We start from the raw sequence: 12,590 nt of genomic DNA, 5'->3' as shown, positions 1-12,590 counted from the left end.
CCGCCTTCAGAAGAGAAGCGACGCCAAGCCGGAGAAAGAATGGGGTGGGAAGACGAAATCGACGTCGACGATTCCGATCTCCCCTCCCTCCTCCTCCAACCTCCCGCTTTCCCCTCCTCTTCTTCCTCTAACCCAAGTCGCACCCCCTCGATCCGTTCTCTCCGCCCTTGCTCCCAATTCTCTTGCCCTTCCCAAACCCTCGCCTCCAATTCTCCTCCTCCTCCTCCTCCTCCCTCCCCCCATCGTATCCAATCTCCAACCCTCGTTTCCGAGGGCCAAGAAGACGAGGCCCCCCGAGGAGCACAACCGTCCCGCCGCGCCTTATTCCCGGCCCCGCTGGTGCCGTTCAAGCCGCCATGCACCGGAAATCCGCCACCGCGGCCGGTGCCGCAGCCAGGGCACCTGGAAGCGCTTCTTGTTGGGAGGACCTGGACCAGGATGGTGGGATGTTGGATATGGATGAGGAAGATGGGGATTTCAAGCTTAACCCTTGGCTCTGCGCCATGGAATTTCTTGGTGCGTTCAATGTCCGCGACTTGTTTCTCTCACATTGGTGATGATTCCATGTCGATGTTATTTTGATGTAATCCTGTCAGGATCAGGGGCAGGCTGTTCTTTGGTGTCGCCGATCAGTTCGATTATGATGCGGTCTGTGGAGCGAGTACCTCAGGTGCAGCTTTAGTTCTTCAAGTATTTTGGCTGTGTTTTGATTCAATTTGATTGACTCACTGTCACATTTTGGTGTTCAGGTGGTAGGCATTATCAAATCCTGCACTCCAAATGGGCTTGGTGATCTATCTTTAACTCTGAAGGTAAAAAAGCTTTAGAATTACTTAATATTAATGGCTGAGAGGGTCATGTGAATTAAATTGACCTACACTGGATTTTAGGATCCAACAGGCACGATTGGTGCTTCAGTCCATCGGAAGGTCCTCACAGAGAGCAACCTTGGCAGTGAGATATCTGTTGGATGTGTACTCATCCTGGAGCAGGTGAAAATTTCTTTCTAACGTCCTATCTTTGCATGGTTCCAAGTTTATTACAGTTGACAACTGTGCTAATGACATTTTGTGTATCAGCAAGTGACCTTTTGAAAATGTAATACATTCAGGTAGTTGCCTTCTGCCCAGCTCATGCAATGCGTTATCTCAATGTGACAATGAACAATGTGGTGAAGGTGTGTAATGTGAACAAGTGTGTATATTTTAGGTGATGCAATAATTATTCTTGTTAGAATCAAATGCAGATATCCTTTAATATATGTGATGTTAGCTGCTAGTGAATAGGGGATGCCTCTGTATATGTTTCTATGCGCATCTATGGTTTTCCATGACTGGTATGATGCCTTGCAATTCTTTATGCCACTCTTAACAAATGACAATTCGAGTCAGGTACTTTTGGTTTGAATAGCTTAATATGTTTCTTTAGTGTTGAACAAAGGTGTCTCTAACCCTCCTTTTCTAAAATTAGGCTCCTTACGGACCCATTAATTATCGTAGTCTAACCTGAGAGGCAAGCCTTCATTTGTTTTGATGTAACTTTATAATGTGTTAATTTGTGCTTAGCATGACTCTTGTCATGTTGGATGGATTCCTGTAGTAAGTTCATCCTTTTAATATTTGAACTGAAGAAAGATTTTCGAGAAGGTCAAAGTTAGTGTACAATCTATAGAAAGGAAGTGGATATCTGTGCCTCCATATATAGTTATTATACATGATGTGTACCTATATTAATGGGCATTTTAAGGACATTTTTCATATTTCAATGAAAATGGTGAGGTAAGAAATATGTGGTATATTTAGTGGAATGTGCTACTCTGTTTTATTTAGAAGGATGCTCTTTGGTGGTCTTGGTGAGCTATAATGCATTTGGGATATCATTAGGATTTCTAGAACAAGGGAATGCAAAATGATATAGAATGACAACTTTGATGGGTTGACACATTGTAAAAGATGAAAAAGACCGGTGTGTCGAGAGTAAATGAAATACCAGTGAAACATTGTTGGGCATGGTTGGTCAGTCTTATTGGATGAGGAAGACCCTAGATGATAGGTGGGAACTGGTGTCCTATTAACGAATGCAAGAATTATCAAAAGTTGTACCTGGAAATCATTGACTATTCAACACACATTTGTAATCAAAATGGTTTTGTGCACAGAAATTTATCTTGAGGTTTTCCTTGGCTTAGGAAAAATATGTAAACACTAAACAATGCAAAGTTTCTGCATGACTTATTGATTTGGAGACTGCATATTGTGTAGCATATTGAGCAGCAACCTGATGAGTGATATGGCCATTTTATAGGCTGTCTTCATCATGTTTTGGAATTTACTGTGCAGTTAAAACTGTTACATGTTTCTCTTGTATTATGAGTTTGTTTTTAATAGGGATATGCCTAAAACAAGGTTAATGTTAAATCATTATCTCCCATACTTGTCATAGATGAATTAACAGTCATTATGTAGGAAGCCACATGATTTTTGACTTTTTGTTGTTTGCCAATGATTTCATGTCATTAGATGAGGGCATATGTGATTGTTATATCAGAATGATGGACCTTCTTTATTAAGTTCTCAAAATTAACCGTATCTGGAATGCAGTGACAGACTGATAGGGGAAATGCCACTGAAGATGAAGTCCTTGATTTTTAAGTGATGTGCAAAGTAATCATTATCTTTATATTGGAAGCTACTAGCTGATGAATAATGGTATAAACACATATATGCTATATAGAATTGTCGCGGGGTTTATGCATTTGAATCTTGCTTCTAAAATATGGTGCGCCACTGCTTTGCTAGTTTGACTTCAGAGAACTCTTTTACAGTGTCAAGTGCAAAACATTGTTGTATTTTCTTTTGTTCGACTTCAAAAATGGGCACTTGTATCTTTTTTTTTCCTTTGCCTTTTTCACTGCTTTAACAGAGAGGGTGGAAAGCATGTATAAATGTACATAATGGAAGGAAAGTGCTGAATGGATGTGTTAAAAGTATGTTGATAAGAACATAAAGGATAAGATGATGATAACTGATCAAGGGGATATGGTGTATCAGAAAGAGTACAGTGTGCCTTGGCTTGGAGAGAAGCTGACCTGTATGAAAAAAGATCATAAAAGAGGAACAAGGTTCCTAATATGACCTATAATGAAGTTAAAAAGCTTTTGCTTTGAGTCCTTGACGAGGGGTTTAACTTGGTCAGAAATAGCAGGGCAAAATAAGTGCAGAACAGGACATAATAAGTAGATAGGATTAGGAATTTTTTGCTTATATTGGCATGGTTTTGAATGATGCTTCCTCTTCCTCTCAGCCATGTTTCCCCACTTCCATCCATATAATGCCTATTAGTGATGGTCAAATTTGTACTTCAAGTTTAAATAGGGATGGCTTTCCCACAAACACCAATCCACTTAGAAGTTAGAACTATCTAATGTAGAGTCAATATGAGATTGCAAATCATAGGAATGTGGAAATGGGGTATGGCAATATTTTGCATTAAATATTTACTAATTCTGCTGCTAGACCAGATTTTCAAGGACTAGATGAGAACTATTTCTTTTTGTAGAGATTTTAGTTCTCTCTTAAGGAGTTCCTATCATATTACAACAACAAATGTGAAATGCCTCCAAATAAAGAAAGATGGCTTCCAACCAAATTGTGGAAAAATGGAATTACAAACATATCTCCCTATCATGACCTTGACGAATGATGGCTGAAACTAAGTTTCCCTTCCTCTATATCTTGGGTCCTCCATTTACACTATTCAAACCACGTGGCTACCAAATTCTCGAAGACTAAAGTTCCAAAAATCTTTCCCATATAGGAGTTTGTGTGGTGCTCCCAAGTCTTGGGAGATCACAAGAGGAGTCTGGGTGTTGGCTCTGGGATTCTAGGATCGGTTTGGGTCCTAGAGATAGGACGGAAGTTGTCCTAGGGTGGAGGCGGTGCATAGTGTCCACATGCTCGAGATTCAGGAGGTGAGGACTTCGAAGGGCTTGGTTGGAGCTTCGGATATCTGGAGATACAAGGTGGAGCGAGATACCAAGGGAGAGCTGAAGACTGCAGTGGAAGAGCAGTTTCAGAGCATTGGGTCGATCCAATTTGGGAATGGGTCGACTAAATTGCAGGGCATGCCAGAAAGACAGGCGTATCGGAGTTTTGGCATGGTACGAAAAGTGGGTCGACTCAGTGCCAGACTAAGCCGACTCAGTCCGAATGGGTTGGCTCAATCCTAGCTGAGTCAGCTAACTGAGAACAAAACAAAAAGTGCATCATTCAGGTTTTCTGCAGGTTGCTGAGAACTGGATCGACTTAGTCTCAGTTAAGCCGACCCAGTTCGTGTGGGCTGAAGGTGTATGGGAGTCTGCTTTGGTCAGGGGTCAGGCCTTGATCTTAGGGCTTAGGGCCTTGGTTTGTGAGGTCCTAAGGTGACTAACTTAGGGTTTGGATTGAGGATAAGTTCATGGGATGTATTGGTTAGTCAGGGGAGTTTTTGGTCGGGTCTATTGGCTATGTATATAAATATATAGGTTGTATTAGGATTTCATTGTGAAATGGAATACAGATCTTTTTCCCTCATCTCTTCTCTCTCTCTCTCTTTCTCTAGAGTAGCAGTCCCAGGTTCGATGAAGCCCTAGAGGAAGGGGGCGCCTCCCTCAAGCCCATGGAAGGGGGTGCCCATCATGGATCCGGGTGGTGGATCTGTGGTTGCCATCTTCAGAGTGCATGGATCTATCACAGATCTCCTTAGGTTTTCTGGAGTAACATCCACGTCCACGTGGATGATCCAGGGGTTTTCACAATTGGAGGTATCAAAGCAGCGCATGCAGGATTAGCGGGCATTGCGGGTTGAGCGATGCCTAGGGTTGTGGTTTCTCAACATGGTATCAGAGCCTGATGGAACGTGCAAGCGTAGAAGAAGTCATACTAGGTGAAATCAAAAATCTCCACATCTATTCCACGATATGTCTTCGATCAACTTTCGTTTTTGCTGTGGTTTGGCCAATCGGGAGCAGCAAGTTGAAGGTGGAGGCTGAGAGGATTGACAAGAAGGATGTTTTTCGGGGTGGAAGATTTTGGTGGCAGATTTGTTGATCGATGTTGGTGGAAAGGATGGGTGTATGATGGATTTGGTGATAGGGATCTCTGGAGAGAAAGACAGCGGTATAAGGCTGTTTGGTGTTGAGAAGAGGCACCCAAGGGATTGTTGCAAATCAAATGATCGATGGTATGCTAGAGAGACAGTTATACATCCTTCAGGTGTTGGAAGGAGGGGAGGTAGTCGGGGATGCATTCAGCAGTTCGATCAGGGCAGGATCTGTAGGTCTTGGGGGAAAGGAGACAATTGTTTCATGGATCATCGTAGTTGGTTCAGAGGAGGAGGATATCCTCTGGGGTGTTTCGGAGGTATCCGAAACGGTAGCAGTTGCGGTTGAGGTTCAGCGGGAGGCTCAACAGGGTTGTGTTGAGCAGTTGACCTCAATTTCTTCTGCAGGGGCATCTGGGAGAGTCACGATTCAGGTGGAGGAGGTTTGATTTAGGTTCAGAGCCAAGGGGTGTAAGGATAGGTGTTTGATTCCAGCACCAGCAGTGGTGATGCATTGCATGGATTTATGCGGGGTTGTGTGCATCGTGGATCGAGGTTCTGGGGAGACCATGTTGATTGTAGTGTGGCAATGGGAGAGGACCCGGGATACCTATGTGTGGGCGGTGACTAGCCCAGGTGATGATAGGTGGGTTCGGTGCTTGCAGAGGAATCTGCAGTTTGTCCAGGAGAAGTTGAAGTAACGGTTGGTGCAGGGGCAGGAGAGGAAGAAGTGCTAGGATGAAATCCCCTAGGGTTCAGTTGCTAGGTTTGAAGAGTTGGATGAGCTCTTGAATTTCGAAGGAGCCTGCAGGGTATGGTGTATCCGGGATGGCTTTGGAGGGGTCTGCGGAGTGCGAAGGGTCCGAAGGGGCCACGATGGTGTACGAGGTGTAGCGTTGAGTGGTTGGCCTCGGGTGACTCGGATACAGAGTCGGAGACTTCTGCGGCATCAGATGGACTTTAGTTTTAGATGGAGCACCGGACAAAGGTGGCTTTACAGGTGGACAGGATTTCGTATACAGCGAGTGCTGGTACAGGAACACCGTGGGGTTCTCCAGAGAAGTCTAGGGCAAGTGATGTAGCTGCTTAGCAGAAGGGAGTCTACAATTTTAGGATGGTGCAAAGGAGCAACCCAAAGGTCTTCAGTTGAGGAGGCGGTCATCCCAGAGGGTCTCTAAGGGCACACAACAGCTGACGAGAGTTGGCGGTGGCAAGGATGTTCGAAAAAAGGGGCTGTCAGGGCATGCAGAGACAGTGGGAGTGTGCAAAAACATTGCCGGATTTGTCAAGACTTAGGTGCACCAAGGTGAAGATTGTAAAAGTTTGTGTGGTGCTCTCAAATGTTGGGAGACCACAAAAGGAGTTAGGGTGTTGGCTCCGAGATTCTAAGACCAATTTGGGTTCTAGGGTTAGGACGGGAGTTGTCTTAGGATGGAGGCGATGCATAGCATCCATGGGCTCGAGGTTCAGACGGCGAGGACTTCGAGGGGCTTGGTTGGAGCTTCGGATATCTGGAGATACAGGGTGGAGCGAGATACCAAAGAAGAGTTGAAGACTGTGGTAGAAGAGCAGTTTCAGGATATTGAGTTGATCCAGTCTGAAAATGAATCAACCGAGTTGCAAGGCATGCTAGAAAGACAGGCGTATTGGAATTTTGGCATGGCATGGAAAGTGGATCGACTCAGTGCCAAACTGAGCCGATTCAGTTTGAGTGGGTTGGCTCAGTCCCAGCTGAGTCGATTAACTAGGAACAAGATAGAAAGTACATCGTTCAGATTTTCTGCAGGTTGCTGAGAACTGGATCGACTCAGTCTCAGTTGAACCGACCTAGTTCGTGCTGGCTGAAGATGTATGGAACTTTGTTTTGGTCTAGGGTCAGGTTTTGATCCTAGGGCTTAGGGTCTTGGTTTGTCAGATCTTAAGTTGACTAACTCAGGGTTTGGATTGGGGATAAGTCGATGGGATGTATTGGGTTAGCCAAGGGAGTTTTTGGTCGGGCCTATTGGCTATGTATATAAATACATAGGTTGTATTAGGGTTGCATTGTGAAGTGGAATACAGATCTTTTCTCCCTTATCTCCTCTCTCTCTTTCTCTAGAGTAGCAGTCTCAGGTTCGACGAAGCCCTAGAGGAAGGGAGGCGCCTCCCTCAAGCCCATAGAGGGGGGCGCTCCATCACGGATCCGGGTGATGGATCTGTGGCTGCTGCCTTTAGAGTGTATGGATCTATCGCAGATCTCCTTAGATTTTCTGGAGCAACATTCAGGTCCATGTGGGTGATTCAGGGATTTTCACAACTAGAGGTATCAGAGTAGCGCATGCGGGATCAGCGGGCGTTGCGCGTTGAGCGATGCCTAGGGTTGTGGTTTCTCAACATCCCATAGTTCACTGGCGATGCTTGGTTGTTGTGTAAGTCTATGCCTGTTTGCTTTCATTTGAGATCTCATTTTCATGCTTTTCTAATCACAGCTTTTGTACATTTCAGAGTTTAATATGAGTATTTATCATTATTTAGATATATTAGAAGATATCTTTATATCTATATAGATATGAACAATATAGTTATTTTTTATTAATTATTTCTTATAATTTTTAATAATCTAATGTGTGATGACATCAACATATTTGGGAATACTTGTTCTCCCTTACATAGAAATCTTGGTTCTGCCTTTGAACACAATCTTCATAACTGGTACACCAAGTGTTCAACAGTTCAAGTAATGGTACCTTATGTTCTGTATCAGGACACGTCCTTATGGCATACGCTTGAACTAGATGGTGTTTTGATTGAAAAATATTAGTTTTGTTTGCTTGCTAGCATTATTGAGATTTCATTGAGAAAATTGCAATAATGATATAAACATTTCACTAATTAATTTCTATTTATAAAATTTCATCTTCTTGTTTAATATGTGCATTGCATGTCCATCAGCAAATTTACTTATTTTAGTGATTATTCATGTCCTACACCAATATAAAAGACTACCAAACAGAGTTGGTTTTGTAGTTCTTATTATAGAGTTAGTAAATATAATTTCTTGAAAGCTGGCTGCATTAAATAAAGAATGCGGCCTTGCACATGAGGCTCCTACCATGGCCAGATCCGGAGAGGGTTATATTCACGTAGCCTTATTTCTACATATAAAGAGGTTATTTCTGTGTTTCGAACCATTGACCTCGAGATTACAATGGAGCAACCTTACAGTTGTCGCGAAGGCTTACCCTATATGATTGCATTACTTCTGAAGGATAAACCGATGAAGCCCATGGACTATAAGAAGACATATTGGAGAAAAATTTCAAGTAATGTTTTCTTGAAGGTTGCTAGACAAGCTTTGAGATGAATATTAGTTATATGCCTTGGTTTGGGGATTGAAGTGGAACGCGTATCACTTGATTATAACCTTGAGCTTTTTGTGCATGACAGAAACATGTTCTGGCTTTATAACTCTCTGTAGAGTGCTTAAAGAGAGATGTAACTTCGACGATTTGTGAGACATTTATTTAATACCAGTCCACCCTTTGCCAAAGTTAATTGACAGTGATGTGTTAGGTATATAAGCAGATGCTTTATAAAATGTGTATCTATTGCTTGTTATGTAAGGTATATCACATTACCTCCCGAGTGGCATTTCAAAGTGCACTCCCTCTCTTGCATAGTCTTGGGCAGGAACCTGACACCTATTTTTTGAATGTGGTTTTCAAGTTGATCGCTGCTCATAAAATCTGCTCAATCCCTTACATGGAACCTTCTCGATTTAGAATTGTGCTCTATAGCTGAATCCATATTTGATGGTAGAAAGCTTGGATGATGATAGTCATAACATTTAACTTCTACTTCTTTTTTCTTGCCCTACAATTTCTGTACTTGCCTCCTGCTAATCTCTCCAGTTAACAAAGTTGTGTGGTCAGTTTATTCATTTGGCTTGTGATGCCTAGAGAGTATTATGCATCCATTACAATTTATCCTTTCAAATCTTACTTTGGTATCAAATGTGTAACAGAGCACATTTTTCTTTTGCTCGCAAAATAAAATTGTGATGAAGTTTTTCTCATGAACAGCTAATCAATAAGGACTGTGGCCCCCCTCATAAGCAAGTGATGCCTTCATTTACAGGTAGACTTCGCCCCTCTGATCAGGCTTCCACTGGTTTTTCCTTTCGCATTTTTTCCCTTACTGTTTCCTTTTGTTTGCTGATCTTTGTTTTATCAATGATATTCTGACTGTCCATTTTTCTATGGGCTGTGGGCAACTGAAATAGAACTCTTATCAAGGCATGGGATTGAAAGTTCTGCTGACGAGGAAGTAACAAGGGATTTGAATTGTGAAAAGATGATGAATAGCCGAAAGACAGGCACTGCTGAAAACCTGCCATGTAGCACTAGTGCCACTGCCACGACCACACAAATGTCTTCCAGACCTGGCTTTTGCCTTGGAAGGGGCGTGGAAATTGGGCTGAGGGCAGCAGCAATAAAGCCATCTCCTAGGGATGGAGGTGAAAATACTGCTGCTGAGGAAGTGAGAGGAAATTTCAACTGCAGAATGATGATGGATAGTAGAATGACAGGTCTTGCTGGAAACATGCCATGCAGCACCAGTGCTGCAGCGGCCATGGCAGTTATACCTGCCAAGCCTGACCCGAAAACAAATGGACCTAAAAACCTGATTTCAAGAGTTTCAGTTGCAGAGTGGACTGATGAACAACTGCTGGAGTTATTTGCTGATTATCAAGATGATGCTCAATTACTTCATCCCTGTATTTGACACATGCAAGGTAAAGAGCACTCCATTTTGTCACGGTATCTTGGTTTGTTTTTCATTTGGAGCTTGAATCCTATTTAATAATGCATACATTCATTTAGCAAAATGGATCACCTACTACTACTGGCAGGTTCATTTTTTTTTCCTCCATCTACCATGAAGAGGCAAGAAAAATTTTGCTATCAATTAATGGATTTTTTTTAGCAAAATCAACCAATGAAATTTTTACTTTATAACATAGCTTGGAAAGAATCAGAGGACTTATCCAACATCAACATGATTCAAATGCTGATTTACATAAAAATTATTTGCCAGCATGTATCCCTTATTCAATGGCATGCATGAATCATCTTTATTTTGAGACAAATGAAGCAGAGGCTCAGGGCTTTTTGGAATGCATAAATCATCTTCATTCTCTGGTCTCTTTTGAATCTCTATGGTCGATCACTCAGTTATATAGCTCAACAGCTTCCAACTTTGGTGTGTCCAATTCAAGGCATGGGTTTTCATATGATGGTTCATCAATCATGCATGCGGATGATGTATGCAAAGATAGACGCCAGTATCGGCTCCCATGTGGTTGACGATCTGGCCTATCCAAAACCTCTTTCTAAGGGCCAATGTACAAATATTTTTCCCAAGGGTCCATCAGTGGCTTCCATTTTCAAGGGCTTGTACTTTCGAGCATACATCAAGTAACTAGCATGTGCTGCTGGAGTGAGTCATATGCATTTAAATCGGTGGTGATCATTCGTACCTTATCCAATTTTTTTCGGAAAAGAAAATTTGTTTCATTTCTTTCTGGTACACAAATGCTAATCGGATATTAATAATATCCCTTTTTAAAGACAAATGTATACTGATGACCAACCTATTGTTTGAAACAAGTGGTGTGTGTAAACTTTGTGGATGAATAAAATCATTTTTCAATTTAGGGATGAAAGTAGTGTGGATATTATCCGTTCAAATTCATTTTTGTATTCGAATCAATCTGAATATAAACAGATATTTGAAGATCCGACTAATATTCATATCCATATCTATTAAAAAAATATGGATACGGATATGGATAGATAATTATTCAATCTATATCCGAATATCCGAATCTATATGTAGCTCTATATAATTTTATATAATACTTATTAATTTTATATACAACCACATAAATATATTATTAACTTGATTTATTATCTAGTTAATAATATTCTTCATTATATAGTCATAAAATTTAATTATCTAAGTTATATGCGTAATTATATTCATACTTCCAGTATCTAAATTGTATTGGTATCCATTTAAAACAAATATGAATTTAAATTTTTACATCCAAATAATATCCATATCTATATTTGTATTTGTTAAACAAAATAAATATGGATATGAATATACTGATATTCGATCCATATGCGATCATGTTTCAGTCCTGTTCCAATATCTTTTAATTTTTGTTATAAGACAAACAAATGATTGTAACAAATCATGGAGCAGATACATCCACTTAATCACCGTCTGTACTATGTACATGTTGAGAAAAATTAAAGATGTTAGTGTTCTTTTTCTATCGTAATGGGAGGCAGAGCCACCCAGATATTCGATTAGTGATAAGTTTAAATTACAAGGGCGTCACATGCACTTACAGGTTTGATAAAGGCATGTGCTTTGAGTTAAAGCACACCATTGAGAAGGGATACCTTGGTGTGCTAGTGGTGTGAAGGCTATCTCTTTACATTAGACCATATAACCCTATAGTCTTCCAGCCATGTACAGGTAGGCAAAAGGTTGCTAAGAGCTTTATGGTTGGATGTGTCTGTGCTAATCATCTGTTGCCATATTCGGCTGTAGCGTCCTACGATGAGATTCTATTTTTAATCCTCTGTAACACTTGTTTCATTACTTGTCTGTGCTTTTTCGAATTTGTAGCATTCTAAATTTCCATCTCAGTTATGTAGAATTTCAGTAGTCTAAACTGAGAATTTGCTTTGAAACGGAATCTTCGATTGTTGCATTCTTTCTATAGTTTCCAGCATAATATAGACACTATACAATCACAGGATTGCTTTGCTATTTGATTTGGTATATTCTTTCTCCATGTTGTCTATAGATATTCAACTGACATCGGCATTTGTGATATGCCAAGTGCTAGGATTATTGGTTGTCAGATTTATTTTGAATACGGGCATGTAAGGAAGAGGTGGTCGCTTGTTTCTTCTTCTGAATTGCAGAGAGAGCATAGGATGGGGACTTGAATGTTTCTTTTCCTTAGATTGCTTGGAGTTAGGATATTGTTTTGGAAAACCAACCATTTGAAGATTTTTATTCTTTCTGGTATTGGAAGCCTCTAGTTGATCTTTGTAAAAGTTGATACTATGCCATCATTACAAAGAAATTTGTAGAAGCTTCTGATCGAGAATTCCTATTTGTCTCTCCATCTCCATACTAAAGAGTCCTTTCTAGGTGTCAAGGTACTTTCACTGAGTAGATTAAGCATGAGCTGTAGGGATTCTTTCCCTCTTGTATTGAGTGGCTTATGGAATAGTTGTCTTCTATTCTGTTGTGAAGATGCCTTGCACTGAGATGAATATGTTTAATGTTAGAGAGAATAGATCTGGGAAAAGGTCTTTGAGTGATGTTTGTGCAACCCATATGTCTTTGCCAAAAGGCAACTTAGCTGCCATTGCCAATCTTAAACCATGAGCACTGGGTAAAAGTTTTCCTGACCTTCAGTACACTCCTCCAAGTGGTTGATGCTG

General features: G+C 41.0%; 1 protein-coding gene across 1 annotated transcript; it reads left to right on the top strand.

The window, feature by feature from the left end:
• LOC105037910 (uncharacterized) lies at nt 1-10,716 on the top strand. Its single transcript, XM_019848289.3, is given in 8 exon segments — nt 1-286; nt 289-516; nt 597-670; nt 750-812; nt 891-992; nt 1,112-1,177; nt 9,141-9,195; nt 9,341-10,716. Coding segments are annotated over 8 exon segments (1,338 nt in total). The 5' UTR covers nt 1-39; the 3' UTR covers nt 9,844-10,716.
• Nucleotides 10,717-12,590: the final 1,874 nt, after the last annotated feature.

This window comes from Elaeis guineensis, chromosome 1 (genome assembly GCF_000442705.2).
Source record: "Elaeis guineensis isolate ETL-2024a chromosome 1, EG11, whole genome shotgun sequence".
In the NCBI taxonomy this organism is placed as follows: domain Eukaryota; kingdom Viridiplantae; phylum Streptophyta; class Magnoliopsida; order Arecales; family Arecaceae; genus Elaeis; species Elaeis guineensis.
The sequence above is the reverse complement of the archived record's forward strand: the minus strand, read 5'-3'. Positions and strand labels throughout refer to the sequence as shown.